Source organism: Sebastes fasciatus, chromosome 7, assembly GCF_043250625.1.
Source record: "Sebastes fasciatus isolate fSebFas1 chromosome 7, fSebFas1.pri, whole genome shotgun sequence".
In the NCBI taxonomy this organism is placed as follows: domain Eukaryota; kingdom Metazoa; phylum Chordata; class Actinopteri; order Perciformes; family Sebastidae; genus Sebastes; species Sebastes fasciatus.
The window spans coordinates 25,725,909-25,744,832 of NC_133801.1; the positions used below are offsets into that span (position 1 = coordinate 25,725,909).

At 41.6% G+C, this 18,924-nt stretch overlaps 1 protein-coding gene and 1 long non-coding RNA gene across 2 annotated transcripts; one reads left to right on the top strand and one right to left on the bottom strand.

Annotated features, from left to right (window-relative positions):
• Positions 1–1,958: 1,958 nt before the first annotated feature.
• Positions 1,959–18,868, top strand: efhd1 (EF-hand domain family, member D1). Its single transcript, XM_074639993.1, has 4 exons — positions 1,959–2,390; positions 9,217–9,364; positions 12,390–12,524; positions 14,035–18,868. The coding sequence occupies exons 1-4, from the start codon at positions 2,062–2,064 to the stop codon at positions 14,167–14,169; spliced, it is 747 nt and encodes a 248-aa protein (XP_074496094.1). The 5' UTR covers positions 1,959–2,061; the 3' UTR covers positions 14,170–18,868.
• LOC141770470 (uncharacterized) lies at positions 9,644–10,749 on the bottom strand. The gene is made up of 2 exons (XR_012594571.1): positions 10,572–10,749; positions 9,644–9,955 (listed from the first exon to the last, which is right to left on the bottom strand). It is a non-coding gene; the product is annotated as an uncharacterized LOC141770470 (long non-coding RNA).
• Positions 18,869–18,924: the final 56 nt, after the last annotated feature.

Below are 18,924 nucleotides of genomic sequence, written 5' to 3' on the forward strand. Positions count from 1 at the left end.
GGCTCAGTAGTGACTGATAGAATGATACTGACAGCTCATTGATTTGTAGATTAATGCCTTTAGAAATCATTGCCTAAATCATTATGCAAAGCCAAAATCAATGTATTATGTTCATTTTGTACTATAATAAATGTCTTGATTTAGGAAAGAAATATAGGTCAGGAAGCAGCCTGAGTGTTGTAGTAAATGTGTGTGTTTGTATTTGGGGTATTTTCCCTTTAAAGGCTGTTGATATGAAGAGAATCACTATGTTATCTATATGGTTTAAAGAAATCATTAAGACATAAGAGAGGAAATGTTCCACAAATGTGATTGTGAAGGATGAGATCTCAGTGTATCTCACATGCTTCATTGCCTTTGTACAGTGTACATTCCATGAAATAAATATTTTCTAAACAAGCTTGGAAGTGACCGTTATTTCATTTAGCTTCTGGACTCCTTGAACTCCGACACCACCGAACCCCAACAGGCAACCTTGACTGCCAGAGCCACATGTCTGGCCTGTACCGACCCAGTGAATGCACCTGTCATGACGTGGAATAAAGTACAGGCTGCTCTACTTTATTTTGACCTCATCCAACAACATACACTTGATCTACACTGTACACACTGTCTATATGGTGCTGGACTAGACAGCTCAGCTGCTGTCATATTACCAGTAAGTCACAGATAATCAATCATTTGTGGAGAGCCTATGAGGTCATACTTAGGGCCCGAGCACCGACAACGTCGGGCCAGGTAAGGCCCTATTGAAACTGTAAGGATTATTCTTTTTCATGCAAATGAATCGCCTTTCTGAGGGCCTTAGCATGCTCCAAAAGTTGTTAAACTTGGCACACTTATCAGACGTGGTGAAAAATTTGATATTTTAAGGGTCTCGGGCTTGGGTGTTGCAAAATGGCTCACTAGCACCCCCTAGAAAGTTGGAAAAATTGAGCCCCTCGCTCCGGTTTCACCTATATGTATGAAATTTGGCAGACAGATGCAACATGTGGAGACACACAAAAAAGCCTCTTAGAGGTATGCCCAAAACTCAACAGGAAGTCAGCCATTTTTAATTTAATATGCGATCATTTTTGCCCATTTTTAGCGTTTTATAGGCCGCGTACTTTAACAAACTCCTCCTACAGATTTAATCAGAACGACTTGAAATTTGGTCAGGACCATCTCAAGACCTTAATGATGAAAAGTTATCAAAATGGTGAGTTTTCACAGAACGACCTGACCGTGGCATGGTGGCCATTTTGAGCCATTTGCCATGAAACAGGAAGTTATTGTAACTCCACTGTTCATAGTCCGATCTGCCCCAAATTTCTCAGGCATGATAAGGGTCCAGTCCTGATATGCATGCAAAAATATACTCATAGCCCCGCCCCCTTTCATTACTCATGAACCGCCTGTCATAGAGTCTTGTGGCAGGCGTCATTGCAGTCGTCAGAGTTTCGGTTTCATTGTGCCCTCGTCAATCGGCGTCCCGCCACTACCCCAACCCAAGGGAAGGTGCGAGGGCCCGTTCATCGCTGCTTGCAGCTTTAATTATTCCTGTATATTCCTGTTGCAGTGTATGTTAATGACATCAGCTGACAGGAAGTCCACATGGACCCAAGCTGTTGCCTAGCAACGCAATTCTGTTGCAATTCCATCAAAATGTGCTAAAACGGAGCGTTTCAGACAGAGGGTAAATACAGGTATATTCAGTCCGACAGTATGAGGAAAATAAAGTGGTTTTTTTAACATTATAGCATGTAAACATGTTCTAGTAGAAACACAAAATACAAGTATGAACCTGAAAATGAGCATAATATGGGACCTTTAAAGCTAGGCACTGATAATTAATCTGTGACCACAGGTATAGAAACTAAAACTAGACTCAGAACCCTCTTTGAGAGCACTACTGTATATAAGTGAAAGATGACCGTCTTTTATTTTGAAATGTGTGACCGGAAGCAGTGTCGGTGGTGTGCGGTCGCTTAGCGACAGATTGGTACTAGAGACTAGAGACGGCTGTCAGGCTCCATTCCTCCTCCAGCCTCCGTCAACAGCGTGCTACTCTCCTCCACCATGGCGTCTGAAGAGCTCGCTAGGAAGCTGCAGTCTCGGCTGGCCATTACGCAGGAGACTGAGCCGAGGCCGGAGCCAGACCACAACCAGAACCAGGACCAGAACAAGAGCCCGAGCCCAGTCCCGAGCCCGGTCCGACCCAAACCGCAGCAGGAGGCCGAGGCAGCCTGCGGAGACTCGTCCTCCGAGCTGTCCGCCAAGCTGACCCGCAGGCAGGACATCAACGAGGGCACCGCTGCTCCGAGACTCACCCGCGTCTTCAACCCCCACACGGAGTTCAAGGAGTTCTCCCGCAAGCAGATCAAGGACATGGAGACCATGTTCAAACGGTAAAGGCTCTTTCTTTTGTCCTTTTTACACACACGAAGCGGCGGTCACGACATGTTTCCCGGGTAGTAGTCGTGGTTGATCGGGGCTGAGTGGAGCTGCTGATGGGATTAAGATGCTGCTGAGGCTGCAGACTGTGACCACCGAGCGGTTCTCCCGCTGCTGCTCACCGGAGGCCCACCTCACCGTCAGCGGGCTGTTAGACCCTGTTAGTAGGCCCACTGACCATCTGATCCATCCGGTGGTGTGTCGTGATCACAACAGCAGAGCCCTGCGGGCTGGTAGACATGCCGGGGTGGCACCCATCACCTCATCATAGCACCCATCATAGCACCCATCAATCATCATATCACCCATCATAACACCATCACCCATCATAACACCATCACCCATCATAACACCCATCACCCATCATAGCACCCATCACCCATCATAACACCATCACCCATCATAACACCCATCATAGCACCCATCAATCATCATATCACCCATCATAACACCATCACCCATCATCCCATCATAACACCATCACCCATCATAACACCATCACCCATCATAACACCCATCATCCCATCACAGCACCCATCATAGCACCCATCACCCATCATAACACCATCACCCATCATAACACTCATCACCCATCATAACACCCATCACCCATCATAGCACCCATCACCCATCATAGCACCCATCATCCATCATCCCATCACAGCACCCATCATAGCACCCATCATAACACCATCACCCATCATAACACTCATCACCCATCATAACACCTATCCTCCATCATAACACCCATCACCCATCATAGCACCCATCACCCATCATAGCACTCATCACCCATCATAACACCATCACCCATCATAACACCATCACCCATCATATCACCCATCATAACACCTATCCTCCATCATAACACCCATCACCCATCATAACACCCATCACCTATCATATCACCCATCATAACACTCATCATAGCACCCATCATAACACCATCACCCATCATAGCACCCATCACCCATCACCTATCATAACACCCATCACCTATCATAACACCCATCACCCATCATAACACCCATCATACCACCCATCATAGCACCCATCACCCATCATAACACTCATCATAGCACCCATCACCCATCATAACACCATCACCCATCATAACACCATCACCCATCATAACACCCATCACATATCATAACACCCATCACCCATCATAGCACCCATCATAACACCCATCACCTATCATAACACCTATCATAACATCCATCACCCATCATAACACCCATCATAGCACCCATCCCCCATCATAACACCCATCATAACACCCATCATAACATCTATCATAACATCCACAACCGGCCAGACTGGACAGGGGAGTGGAAACAACCAAAAATATGTAGTTATCTGTCATTAGATGAAGAAATGAACCTGGAACAAGTGAATGTTTAAATGAGTAATCCATCATCAAAATAGCTGCAGCCCGATTTTTTTTTAAAATCTATTTATTAATCAACTAATCATTTTAAATTCTTTCAGAGAACAGATCTACATGAACATTTCTTGTTTTCCTTTTTGCTCATTAAATGCTTTAAGTTAAAGCTGAAGTAGGCGAGATTGGAGCAGATATGATTTAAAAAAAAAGTTATTTTTATAAAGCGGTCGCTATATCGTGACAGTAGTACATATAACCTGAAAAAAAGCATGTTTCTCCGGTGTCCTCCGGTGCTCCTAACGGCATCTGCAAGATTTCATAGAACGGAGGAAAACAAGCAGTAAGAACTGATCTGAGGTCTGCTGTCCAGCTGCTGTCTATGAGAGCCGGCTGTCAATCACTCGCGAACTCCGACCAATCGGTCAAACTAGGCAGCGCTAATCAAATATGAATCAATATTATGTTATGTTAATGCATATTTCTCGCCTCAAATGTTTTCAGAATCATCTTGTAGTGCACGGTTTAGCTGTAAAATGAGAAAGTTTGTGACGCCGCCGTCATTGTGAAATCTGGTGAAGGAACGCCAAGTTCCGGTCACATGATCGGAGCACAGCCAATAGGAACGCTCTCTCAATGAAATGACCTGTTATTGGTCAAAGTCTCCCGTCACAGGCTATATTTTTTAAAGCCTGAAAAAAGAGCCATGAGGAGGAGCAGAAGTCTAGTTTTCTCTCAGAACACTTAAATTACAATATGCTGAAAGGTTATTATGGAATTTCTGCCCAATGATTTAGAAGTAGTATTGATTTTCAGGTGACACGTTGTGAGTTGATTTGTTGTCATACATCTGAGATGCGTGTCTCGATTAAGGATGCACCGATACCGATATCAGATTGAATATCGGGCTGATACTGACTTGTATTATTGAAGTTCAGAAGGCATTGTTGGACAGTAATGATGTGTTGAGTCTCCAGTGTGAGTAATACAGGGGAATGGTCTGATATGACTATTGCTGAATATTCAGAGGAATGCATGGATGGTTGCTATATTATATTATTTCTATAATAACCTCTCCTGGAGTAAGTCTGATGTACATGAGAGAAAAATGAGTTAGCTCTGGTGTGTGAGTGAACACATCTCCAGGATCACAGCCTCCATAGTCCTTCATACATGATGTTAGTGCTATGGCCATCTTTGAGAGTGAGGTAACTAACTGGGGTTTGAACCATTCAGCTGGGTGTTCATGACACAGTTTAGGTCTCGTCCAAGAATTATATAATGTGTGTCTACATTTGGTATAGAGGATAGAGGCGTAGTCATACATTTGGCATCATCAAAATTATGGGGCATATACACATACAAATATAACCGGTATATGAAAGAACCTGTCGGAGATGATGATAACATGTCCATTACGATCAGGCGCTATTTTTCAGGTGTAAACTGAAGCTTTTTTTTTTTAAATCTTCAAAGCTGTTCCTCTGGCCTGGAGTTAAATAATGTATGGAACACCTGTCGTCTACATCGCCAAACAGAAAGTCCATACTGTGGTATCTTAAGACTTTGAAAGCCTGTGGTTATATTGGATTTTGAGGTGTTATCAAAACAACAATAAGTAAGGACCGACTCTCATACAGTATGTAGTTATCTTATATCTGATTAGGATTCTCGCTACGTTGTGGTACCTGTCTATCGCATGACTACTGCTTAGCTGGGATGTGTTGCTGTGGATGGTCCATGCCAGGTTCACCACTGTGGGCTGATGAATCTGCAGCTGATTTAAATTTAACATAGTATAGTCTCAACTTACAGTATGCAAAGCCTAGTAAAACATAGTCTTGTTTTATACTATCCAGAGCACCATTACAGGCCAAGAGTTTAATAATCGCTATCTAAATCACTTTTAAAAGTGATCAGAAAAATTGCAGTTCCATATTTTTGCCACCTATGCTATACTGATATTGATGTGTAGTGTTGATAGTGTAGTCAGAGACAGGACCTTAATGTGGATTCACACCATATTCAATTGTAACATGTATGTTTAGCAGTCTCTGCTGTTGGCCTTCATGCTGTGTTTTATGTACTTGATGCACAAGCTGTTCACTCTGTTGGCAGGTTCTCTTTTGTGTGTCAAATTTAAATGGTCATGCCCAGAAGGTAACCCCCAAGCTGCAAAAACGTGTGAAAGCTCTCGCAAGATTCGCTGCCCGACAACCTATCCTAACTTCAGAGAGTCGGGGTTACCTTGGCTCACCCCGGGTAACTTAGGTATAAATCCAGCAATGAACTCCGTGGGTCTGCCTTTCTCTTCACCCTGAGGGATCCCCACAATCTTGATATTATTACGTCTCGAGCACCCCACAAAGTCGTCAATCTTCGTTAGAAGCCTTTCATTTAACTTTTTCATATCTGTCAGGCACAGCTCCAGTGTCTGAATATGCCACTCGTGATCACAGCCTTGTTCCTCTGCAGCAACAGTTCTTTCAGTCGGAGCCAGTTGAGTTTTCATAACAGTTTCAAATTAGTAATCTAGGAAGTCGAATCGCTTATTGATTGATTCTAGAATTCTGTCGGATATCTTTTTCCACAAATGCAGCGATTCTTCCTCCACATCAGGCCCATCATGCTCAAGAGCCGTGCCAGATTGTTTGGCATGGCGTGGCGCGTATCAGACATCTTAACTGTTTTCAAAGTTGGCGTATGGGTGAAAATCACAAAGTCATAATAGTAAAACTAATAATACGGCACAGTGAAAGTCCTACATTCAAATGTTTACTTCCAGTGAAGAGTGAAAGAGAGGAATTACAGGCACAATGTACTGAAATATAGTTAACGTCGGTTCAAGGTCACGTTAAAGCTTCCAATTCTAATTTGATGCTGGATAATTTAATGAATAATTATGCATCATATCTGAATTGTTTTTTTACATACATATAAACAAATGCATCTAAACCACAGGCAAGATGACAAACCATGAAGGATACACAAGAAAAGAACGGGGGTTCATAAACATATAAAACCAAACAGGTCAAGGCAGTGTAGATGAACCGTAGTCCTGTAATGAGCGTTCCTGTGTGCCCGTGACCGTAATGCCTGCCTGCTTCGCTCATGGTCAGACGACAGCAGGGAAACACCCTGCTGTAGCTTGCCTCTGGCATTCCTCTGCTCCCACAAAGAACAGCTAAATGAGTCTATGGGTGCTTTGTGCTCCCGGGACTGGAATGCTGCCTGGAGAGGAAGCCCTTTCTCTGGCTCTAATCACTCCATAATGCAAATGAAGGACTAATTGTGATCACTTCCAACCTGGTTACAATTACCATGTAACTATATGCATCTTCTTTATCCCACATTTAAACCTTCTTCTACATTTTCCAACATTGAGTGTTGAGGAATCATGGCGATGTAGCAGAAGATGAGTTGTTGGTGCAGTTGTCTCGTTGCTGATACTAACAGCAGCTGTCAAAGGCACACTATAGATGAACATTGTGTGTATACTGGTACATGCAAACATGGTAACCCCATGTTTAAAGTCACAACGCTATGAACTGTGGTAGGCAATGTCTGCAGAAATGTGAAAAGTGTGCATAAGGGACCCAAAAAGTCTGCAAGAGACTCCTCATGCACGTGATGACTTGAAAGTGGGACAGCCCTCGCGGACCTAGGGCGAACAATGAAATTAGGTCATTGAATGTAGGGTGGGTTTCAGTATGTGATGATGTCGTATCACGCTGGTTGTTGACAGAGCTACATGGAGATTTTAGAGGGGCGAGGTTCTTGTGGCCTTTTCAAGAGCTGGAATGAAACAATGGCTTAGTTTCTGGCCTGAACAGAACAGTCACACACACACACACACACACACACACACAGCTGCTGAAAGCTTCTATAAATACTCGTCCTATCAAACAAGTCACTGTGGGCTTTGTTGTTGGCTCATCCAGTCAGAACAGCTGTCTCGCTGGTTGCTTGAATCTCTCACTCGTCACACTCGCTCGTCAGTCGAGCTATAAAGGAAAATCTCCTACATTGTAGAGCTGCTGTCAGTGAGAGGGGGACATCCATAGAGAGGAGAGGAAGAGTGAGAATTAGTCACATCATCAGCTTGGGTATTAAACCTCAGCACTTAATGAGATTTGAGGTCATCATTTATCAGTGTCCTTAAAGCCCCCTTCAGTGTATTTGGGCTTTCCTGTGATATTTCATATTTATTTGAGTCATTTCCTGTCTAAGTTAACAGGTATTTTAACAATAAAGTCATACAGAAATGTAAATATAAGAACAAGTTGTGATCAAAAGATAGGTGATCATTTTCTCATAAGTCTACAATATCATGCTTGGTATCGTTGGAAAATAGAAATTTCGAGCTTTCCAACGCATCTAAAACGCACCGCGACACAGTGTGAAACGAAGCCGTCAAACTTCACATTTTACAGTCACACTGGTCACACTGACACAAATCTATGTTCTTGCCAAAATTGCCAAAAGAAAACAAGGCATATGTTATTTGTTACAGTATATATACTGTATATATGTATAGATATATATATTAGGGCTGTCAAAATTGCCTGCTTTTTTTCACAATTGAATATTATTTTCATATTTCAATATGTTGTTTTTTTTACTATTCAAATATATATTTGAATTTAGTATATTCATTGACATCCCTAATATGTAGTATATGCATTGATTGTGTGTTCTATATTCTATATTCTTAATCTTCACGAATGATGAATTTATCTTTATATTTAGGTATATAAAAAAAACTGAAGGATATTTTTATTTTCATTCCAGAACATGTTGTAGGCCTACATGAAAGGGAACGAAATGAGGTACTCAGAAAAATAAATTAATAATTAATAGCATATTAAATAGCCTAATATTGCAAGATATATTGCCAAGACAACTTAAATATAAACTTATATCATACAAAAGTTTAAATGCCTCCGCTCTGCAGTGAAACATGTTGATATTCTTCAAAATCATTTGAAGTTTAAAAAAAAGTCTTGTTGTCTTCTACCCAGCTCATAATCATCACAGAAGAAATAGAGGAAAGCTTATATGTACTGCTGTTGTTTTTCATCAGAGCTGCTTGTTAATTGGTAGATTCTTGGATTGGGTCCCTAAAAAACAACAACTAATAACCAAATGTACATCAGGTTCAGGTAGGTTTTCCATGGGATCAGGACCTGGGTTTTGGTGCCAATTTGAGGTCTCCAAAAATTTACACCAGCCTCAAAAACAATACGTAGCCGTAGCTATAAGAGTATATAACACTTACAGGGTTTTGTTGCAGGGACAGAAGAACATGGAAACATAATAACTGTATGAGTTAACACTGTGCTGTGTTGGCTGTCATCATGCTGGACCTAACACTGTGTGGGGTTTTTGGTTTGTAGGTATGACACTGGTAAAGACGGCTTCATTGACCTGATGGAGCTGAAGCTGATGATGGAGAAGCTGGGAGCCCCACAAACCCACCTGGGCCTCAAGAACATGATCAAAGAGGTGGATGAAGACTTCGATGGCAAGCTGAGCTTCAGAGAGGTGAGCGTGTGACTTCGGTGTGTCCAGTTATACCTAGTTCACACTACACCAGGCAAATCAGCATTGGCTCGCACATCGGCGCTATGTGTGAACTGTTAAAAGACACGAGCCAAGAGGCTTGCCAATGCATGGCAGACGCATCCTAGACACATCTCAGATATCTATCATGCTAAATATCTGGACCTGTCGCGGGGCTGCAGCCAATGAGAGTGCAAGGCACTAGGGCTGCACCTAACGATTATTTTTTTAACGATTATTTTTTCGATTAGTCGATTAATCTAACAACTAATTCATCAATTATTAGAATTTTTTTTTATAAATAAATAAATATCAAAAACTTGACTCATTATTATTTCAATACTTTATTCAAATATCTTCTCTTATAAACATATACATAAAACAAGAATATTATTATGGCATTATTTCACAACAAAAAATATCCCAGTCTTTGCTGGTAATCTGTTTTCAGTCCAACATAAAATTTCTCCAAAATAAAATTAAAACAAGAGCTTGTATTGTAAATTCATGTAAAAGGAATAAAGTGCAATGTTCTTTTTGTAGAAAAAGTCCTCCACTCTGCTTTGTCTCGTCCTGAAAAAGAGACACAGAAAGCCCATTAGAATAATGATAATAGTGGCACATTTTAAAACGGGTCTAATTTCCACAGCACTGTTGTGTTATGACATTAGGCTAATAATAATAATAATAATTCTCATCAGTATTTTTACTTAAGTACTTAACTTAAAACTTAAAATGGTTTAGACATGGATTTATTTTTATCACTGTAATAATATGCAGTTAAGATAAACACTAGCAAATGTACTTTTGCATCAGTGTGGAGAAAGAGAAATAATTGAAACTATTTATAGACTAACAGTCACAGACTGTAGAACAATATGTAATGTTACTATAAGCCATTTTCTCACCCGTACATCGCCGTTAAGTAAACAGAAAAAATAAAAGGCAGAATAACAACATTAGATGACGCATGGTGTAACGTTACGTTACGTTACATTACGTTACGTTACGTTACGTTACGTTACGTTACGTTACTATAACAGTGGTCCATAAAATACTTTTAACATGGTGGTGATTAAGAAACATTTTAAAAACAAACTTTAAATGAGTACTGCTAACAGAAACACGCCCGCGCTTTTACAATCTTAATATATCATGCCTGGGTGATGAAAAAGTAAACGGGACTTACAGCGGTGTCTTGCTGCTGTCTTCTTCACTCAGCGCTCTGGGATGCCTTCTTGTCAGGTGCTTGTGCATTGCACTTGTACTGCTGTAGTACGCCATCTCCATCCTGCACAACTTACAGAGCACCACATTGTTGGGTCTCTGTTTGAAGTATTCCCACACCTTTGATGAACGTTGGAGAGGTTTTTTAATGCTTCTTGCGCTCTGGGGGAATCAGAATCCATGCTCGGACCGGGCGCAGCGCATTTTCATTACGTCATCCGATGCGTCGACGCACGTTACGTAAATCGACGTATTTACGTAATCGATTACGTCGACTACGTCGACGAATCGCCCCAGCCTTACAAGGCACAGGGGAAACCTGGGGGAGGAGGGGTCGCCTGTAACTGTGTGTGCTATGTGTTGCATTTGCAACACGGACCAAATTTGTTGTTGCCCCTAGAGGAAAACAGATAAATAGTAAAGACGTGCAAAAACATTTGTGAACACGTGCCAACGACAACATTAACAAGCATGACTACGCACATGGTATCAAGTCATTTACCGTTTGTTTCTTGCGTGTTTTCATGACAAAACGTAGTTTGGAGACCGCAAAAGGGGATTCCTCCCGGTGAAAGTTCTTTTATTGTGTGACCTCCTGTCGCCGGTCAGTCGTGTAGTCATGAACAGTGCAGTGGTCAGCAATTTATCTAAAAAGGCTCACCTAAAAAAGTCCATATCAGTTAAAGTGTATGCTATATTTAGAATATTTTCCGACAGAGACCCTAGCTGAAAGTGAACAGAGATCGGCTAGTCTGAAGAGAGCAGAGATAAGTTTCACTTCCAGTTCAGTTCCCCGTCTGAAAGGGCTGAAGGCAAGAGAAAGTGGTGAAAATATTCTAAATATAGCGTACACTTTAACGGATACTTAAAGCTGAAGTAGGCGAGATTGGAGCAGATATGATTATAAGAAAGGTATTTTTATAAAACGGTCGCTATATCCTGACAGTAGTGCATGAGACAGGTAATCTGAGAAAAATCATGTGTCCTCCGTTGCTCCTAACGGCATCTGCAAGATTTCACAGACCGGAGGAAAACAACCAGTCAGAGCTGATCTGGAGTCTGCCGTCCAGCTTCCATCTGTTCGAGCCGGCTGTCAATCACTCGGAAAGTCCGATCAAACGGTCAAGCTAGGCAGCGCTGATCAAATATGAAACAATATTCTGTTACAGTAATGCCTATTTCTCTCCTCAAATCTTCTCAGAAACATCTTGTAGTGTACTGTTTAGCTGTAAAATGAGAAAGTTTGTGACGGAGCAGCAATGTTGAGATCAGTTGAGGAAATACCAAGCACCGCCCACCAGCCGGAGCACAGCCAATAGGAACGCTCTCTCTCTCAATGAAATGACCTAGATTTTTCAAAGGCTGTAAACAGAGCCATGAGGAGGAGCAGAAGTCTAGTTTTCTCTCAGAACACTTGAATTACAATATGCTGAAAGGTTATTCTGGGATTTTTGCCCAATGATGCCAAAAAGTGTTGCCTACTGCAGCTTTAAATGGATACTGTTTGCATGGTATTGTATCAGAAACAAAAAAACAAAACAAAAAAAACCCCATAGAATTGAAGCTTAACTCATCCATCGCTTGACCTTGGACTTTGATGAGCTTCTCCCTCTGCGGTGGCTCATCAAAAAATGGTTGCCCTGCGGATGTAGACTAGAATAGAGGTGGGAAATCGTGCCTTGTCAATGGGTGTGGAGACGGGCAAACTGAGGTGACCGACACAATTTGTCACATAAACACAGCAAGACTTCTTTACTAAATGTAACTCAACTCCCTGCAGTTCCTGTTGATCTTCCGGAGAGCAGCAGCCGGCGAGCTGCAGGAGGAGAGTGGTCTGATGGCTCTGGCCAGGCTGTCCGAGATCAACGTCTCCACTGAGGGGGTGATGGGGGCCAAGGACTTCTTTGAAGCCAAGGTACTCTATGTCTGTACTGTATGTAAGGGTGCTCCAGTCTGTAATAATAATAATAATAGATTGGACTTATATAGCACCTTTCAAAAAACCCAAGGACGCTTTACAAAGAGGGTACTCAAAATCATACTAATAAATAAAACCGAGGAAAACTGTAGCTCCCTTTTCATCACAACAGTCCGGAAGGCAAAGCTCTCGATTTACCAGTCCATCTACGTTCCAACCCTCACCTATGGTCATGAGCTTTGGGTAATGACCGAAAGAATGAGATCATGGATACAAGCGGCCGAAATGAGCTTCCTCCGTAGGGTGGCTAGGCTCAGCCTTAGAGATAGGGTGAAGAGCTCAGACATCCGGAGGGAGAAGAGACGCTGCTCATTTGCGTCAAAAGGGGCCAGCTGAGGTGGTATCTGATCAGGATGCCTCCTGGACGCCTCCCTTTGGAGGTTTTCTGGGCACGTCCAACTGGTAAGAGGCCCCGGGTTAGACCCAGAACACGCTGAAGAGATGGGTGGAGAGCAGACCAGTGTCGGAGGAGTGTAGGTTTCGGGATGAAGTGCAAGGGTGGAAAAGGTTGGTTAGGTACTGGGGGGCAAGGGCATGGAAAGATTTGTATGTGAGAAGGAGGAGTTTATAGGTGATGCGGGACTTGATTGGAAGCCAGTGAAGATGGATGAGAGTAGGGGGGATGTGCTGCCAGGGCCTAGTGCAGGTGAGAACCCTGGCAGCCAAGTTCTGAACATACTGGAGCCTGTCCAGGGCTTTGCTGGGTACCCCGGACAGGACTCCATTACAGTAGTCCAGATGGGAGGTGATGAAGGCGTGGATGAGGGTCTCTGCCACGGAGTCGCAGAGTGACGGCCAGAGTCGAGAAATGTTTTTGAGGTGGTAGAAGGCAGATTTTGTGATAGATTTGATGTGTGACTGAAATGAGAGGGTGGAGTCCACGGATGACGCCTAGGTTGCGTACCTCGGAGGATGGGCAGATGGAGCTGCCATCCACGTCTAGGAGGAGATCTCCAACCTTTCGGAGCAGGCTTGGTGCTGAGGTAGAGCTGTATGTCGTCGGCGTAGGATTGGAAACTGAGACCATGGTGACGGATGATCTGACCGAGGGGGAGCATATAGATGTTGAAGAGGAGGGGTCCAAGCACAGAACCTCGAGGCACGCCTTGGTTGACTGATGGAGATGAACTGTTTTCTGTTGGAGCAATCTGATTGAAACCAGGAGAGAGCTGTGATGGTCGGAGATGGCTAGGTCCAGGCATGGTTGTCAACACAGATGAGAGCACCATATTAATAATTGTTGTTATAATTATCACAGTTATCGTTAATATCGGTCTACTGCGACATCCCTACTCCCAAACCACCGCACAACCCTGCAACGAATTGCCGCAACACCTGATCTGGTGTGAATGCAGCCTCAGATGAAGCAGAGGAAGCAGCCCTGCAGGGCTGCTCGGGGATGATTTGTGTTGATGGGAATAAACACTGTCCTTCTGTTTGTTACCAGATGCAGGCTCTGTCTGTGGGCAGCAAGTTTGAGGCTGAGATTCGAGAGGAAAAAGAAGAACGCAAGAAACAGGACGAGGATAAAAAACAGAGACAAGCCGCCTTCAAGCAGCTGCAGTCGACCTTCTGCTCCTGACCCTCCACAGGAGGCAGATAGCTATCCTGACATGCACAGTCAGTGCCACTGAAATTTTAGAAAACGCTTCTCATTCCACCTACACTTTAATCAGTGGCATTGCTCAGAAAACAGCAAGATGCATTAAAGTAAATACTCACTAAAATACTTGAAAATACCTCATAACACGTCACAGGCGAAGTTTATTCATTCCAGACTTCCGCAGCCGTTCCACAGAAAACAACAAGGCAAAAACCCGACTTCAGATGTGTCAGGAAATATTCATTGAAATATCATAGATTTATCGTGCAGTTCTGTGGAATTTGTCTTTGTGTCCCTCCGTACAAGAACTGGAAGTTTTCACCGCGAGGGAATATTACATGTTTAGGTAACGTTAAGCTGTACTCGCCATGTCCTGTTCATGTTGTTAGTTGTTGTTTGTGTCATATGGTCTTATGATCCTCACCTTGTTAACATTGTTACAATGGACACCTACTACAACCTGCAATGTAATAGAAATAGTACAGTAATAGATAATAATATGAAAAACTGTATCATTATAGTATAATAATAATAATAATAATAATAATAATAATAAGGATTAACATCACATAGTGTGGAACCATCTGTTGTGGAGTAGTATACCGTCTGTAGATTGAAACAGTCTTGAGCAGCTTTTGATAATGATTTGATCCACAAAAGGTTCACTCCCTGGTTCTGATATTTTGCCCCAAACCCCCATGACCACTAAAACTCAACTGTGAACTGTTTCAGAATCAGGGAGGTTATCTTTAAAGGGATAGTTCAACAGTTTGGGAAATCGATTTATTTGCTTTCTTTCAGAGAGTGAGAAGATGAGACTGATACTAGTCTCATATTTGTGTCTTAAGTACAGAGCTGGAGTCAGGATGTAGTTAGCCTAGCTTAGCATAAAGACTGGAAGCAGGGGGAAACAGCTAGCCAGACAACACCTCTAAAGCTCAGTAATACTCACTTGTATCTCGTTTGTTCAATCCATACACTAACAGAGATTTTAAATTGACAGTTTGTGACCTATGTGCTGGAACTTTCTTGATGAACAATAGTTTCATACCTGTAGTTTCAAAGCACGCAACTCCCCCTAAAACCACAACCTTTTATTTTCACATTTCTGTTTGTGTACAGATGAAATTAATATAGATATAATAATATATAACATGTTAATCAGTGAGCTTTAGAGGGTTTGGTAGTGGAATGTTTTTACATTGGAGAGAGTCTTTATGCGAAGGTTGGTTAACCAATATCCTGACTCCAGCTCACTACATCTCACTCTAAGAAAGAAAGCAAATAAACCTATTTTCCAAAATGTTAAACATTTCCCTTTAAATGATTATTTTGTGTCTAAACCAAGATCAACAACAGCAGACTGAATTCCAACTGCATTAGTAAAAGCACACGTTAAGGTTTAAGCATGTTTACCTGTGGTTCAAGGGTTCCTCAAGCTCGGCTTGTGATTCTGTTTTTAGGATCTAAATTCTCATGATTCCATTATTGTACAGTTGACAAGTGTCAACGAACGTCATGCGAATTTGAGTATGGTGTAGTTTAATATTCTGTTTTCACGAGCATGCAATGCATGCAGTGCAAGTGTTATCTAGGCTAGATATCCTCTTAAGCCCGACAGACCCGGAACTAGGTCATAATGGGTCGTACCCTGTGGTGTAGTCACAAAAAAGTCTCAATGGAAGATATGCATGCTACACTGTTTTGAAAACCTGAAGTATTCAGCTTTCAGAATCTGTAAACCAACTGTATGTTGTCCAAACAATGTCTTATTACAAAGTATTTTAACAATAAAGTCGTACAGAAATACGTTATGTAAATATAAGTCAAGTTGTGATCAAAAGATCGGTGATCATTTTCTCATAAGTCTACAATATCATGCTTGGTATCGTTGGAAAATAGAAATTCCGAGCTTTCCAACGCACCTAAAACACAAAACAAAGCCGTCAAACTTTACATTTTACAGTCACATTAACATAAATCTATGTGAAAGTATTTCACCAAGGCATATGTTGTTTTAGCCCAAAATGGCAGATTTGAGTTACTTACATACACACGATCATAAAACACCAGAGAGCCAGAATGATCGGCTGTGAGACGAGCCAGGCGCCATCTTGGGTCAAGAGTCTAGTTTGGTTTCAGGGGAGTTTTTGCTCAATTCAGCCACCAGATGGTGACGGACACCAACAAACTAACATTCTCTTCCTCTGGTTCTGAAGGATAGAATATACCTTTAATTCTGCATTAATTTGCTCTATAGCATGGTTGTCTTTGGTCATATATGAATTTTGATCAGTATTCATTGTGTTTATTACTATTTCAGTGTTTTTGGGATATTTATGTTATTTGTAACATGGTTATATGGAAATATATAGTGTTTGAAGTAAAACTCCCAGTAAACACACAACATGGCCAAAACATGGAGAGCGCCTGAATATATCTTCATGAATTGAATCATAAATGATATATTTTTGTGTATTTTCATTAAAATGTACAGTCCCGGTTGTAGTAAAGAGTAGTAGAATAGATAAAGGATAAAAATCTCAATTTTTCCTTTGGTGCATCTCCATGGTAATATAGTTTATTTTACTAAGAATGGATTCTTATTCCCAGATATATGCATCTAAGCCTTATGGTTTAGGAGCTAGTCCTGATTCATTTTGGGCAGTTATTTAAGGTGTTTTTTCCGAGGCATAGGGTAATGGGCTTAACAGGATATTCTTATATATGTTTAAATCAATGGAGCTTATTTTTCATGTAAAATATATCAGTATTAAATGTCTCCTGCAACCCTGTATGCATAACAAGTGACTGAAGCGGGGTCCCAGCCTTAAGGTTGAGAGTCTGGGGGAAATGGAAGTCATGCTTCTTGTGGTTTAACTCTAAAACAGAGTAGTCAATGATCCTCCGTCTGTTTTGTAAGTGACATCTTTTTAAGTGTGGGGCTGACTGGAATCGTTCTCCATCAATCTGCTTTAGTCTGTGTGGATCCACAACACTACATGAATGGTCAGCATTGTTTGAATCATTTATTTAAAGCAGACACTTTGATGGGTTACACACTGTGACGTAAGAATTTGTTTTTAGTTGTAGTCTAATTCAAAGCATATGTGGGTTTGAAAAAGGAACACCAGTGATTCCGTATTGCACTTTCATAAAGTTGAGGAACTCGCAAGAGACCGATTTAAAAGACTTGTCAAAACTCCCTAAACACAGGATCCTACATTCCCCACAATGCAATGCTTGATATCATCTTTGATAAGACAGAGCCTCTCCCTGGGTAAATGCCCAGATCTGTTGAACTCCACGACCCCCTGTTGTACCGCAGGATTATGAATTTATAGTCTACAAGCCTGATGACATCATTATGAAGTCATCAGGTTTAACTAAGCTCCTCCAGGCCTTCAGAAGATATTATACAACTGTTCACAGGCTAAAGAGTACTAACCTACTACTGTGTAAAATCAGTCATTCATATGCATACCATGTGCTTAATCTGTCCACTATCCACTCCAGTTCTAATCTCTATAAACAGATTCTGCATTCACATGTAGAATCTGTAGTAACGGGGGACAAGATTTTGGTACCAGAAGAGTTCTGGTTTCCATTTGTAGTCCAAGTAGTATTGAGCAATCACGTTCGAGTAGGCTTAAACAGTCCATGTGGAGAACAAAAGAGACTGAACGCATTGGCTGAAATGCATATGGGAACCCACCGGCTATCGTCTGACGATGGTTTAGCTTTCTTATTGGTTTAAAATAAGCTTGTTAACTGGCTACTTATGAAACAATCTGGTCGTACACGTCGTCTCTCCAACTCCAGTCTTGCATCTCCAGTTGCTAATGGACTGTAAGCAATGAGCAGCGCACGGAAAAGGTAATCCAGGAAATACAGCTCATCCGTCATCAGAGCGATAGCCGATAGGTTCCAAGATTGTTCCAGTTCTGCATCTGTGACTCAAAACTTTCCCTACCTTAATTATGTAAGCAATATCCCATTTCAAAGTTCTTTAAATGAGGACCAGAACCTTTACTGAAAATGTAGTCCACTCTCCTCATCAAGAAAACCTATACACCACTCTGGGTACTGTGCTGGGTTTCTTTCTTGGCATTAGGCTGCAAACTTCAGAAGGACAGTACCACAAATATACACCACATCTGCAATATGCCAAACCCCAAAAATGTGTAAAGATAGCATATCTTTGTCCAGAATCTGTTCTATCCTACACCTGACTGCTACAAATGTCAGCGCTTGTCAGCTTTGGGACTATACAGTAGTATATATAAACACAAACATACAAAAGGAATCACTGGTCCTAAAAGCCTGAAATGTTGACCTAAGCAGTGCTTATTGTTAAGTGCAGTTCGTGCATCCGGCCCTTTATTTTCTCTGTTGTAATATATTTAAGTTGTAGCATGTTCAAGTTGTCATTTAACCAAACTACTGTACGTATTACACACCTTCTTTGGAATTTGTTGTGGAAATTGACAATGTATTTTTTCACGAATAAAATAGTATATATTGTTATTTGTTTTAGCAGAGACTTGTAAGTTGCCAAATATGAAAAAGGTCAGTGAAATATATATTTTTTGGGCACTTCTTGTGTTGTTATAGTCCCTGTCAGAATGGAAGTTTGACTTGATTGCAATAAAGGATAAATAAAACTGATATTAAGAAATACTGAATCCATGTCATTACTCATGAAGGTGGCTTGGTAGCATTATTGGGAAATCA

Bases quoted from the DNA above. Each gene is read 5' to 3' on its own strand.
- efhd1 (XM_074639993.1), top strand. From the start codon at position 2,062: ATGGCGTCTGAAGAGCTCGCTAGGAAGCTGCAGTCTCGGCTGGCCATT. The intron at 9,365-12,389 runs GTGAGCGTGTGA...AACTCCCTGCAG, and splicing joins GCAAGCTGAGCTTCAGAGAG to TTCCTGTTGATCTTCCGGAG. The intron at 12,525-14,034 runs GTACTCTATGTC...GTTTGTTACCAG, and splicing joins AGGACTTCTTTGAAGCCAAG to ATGCAGGCTCTGTCTGTGGG.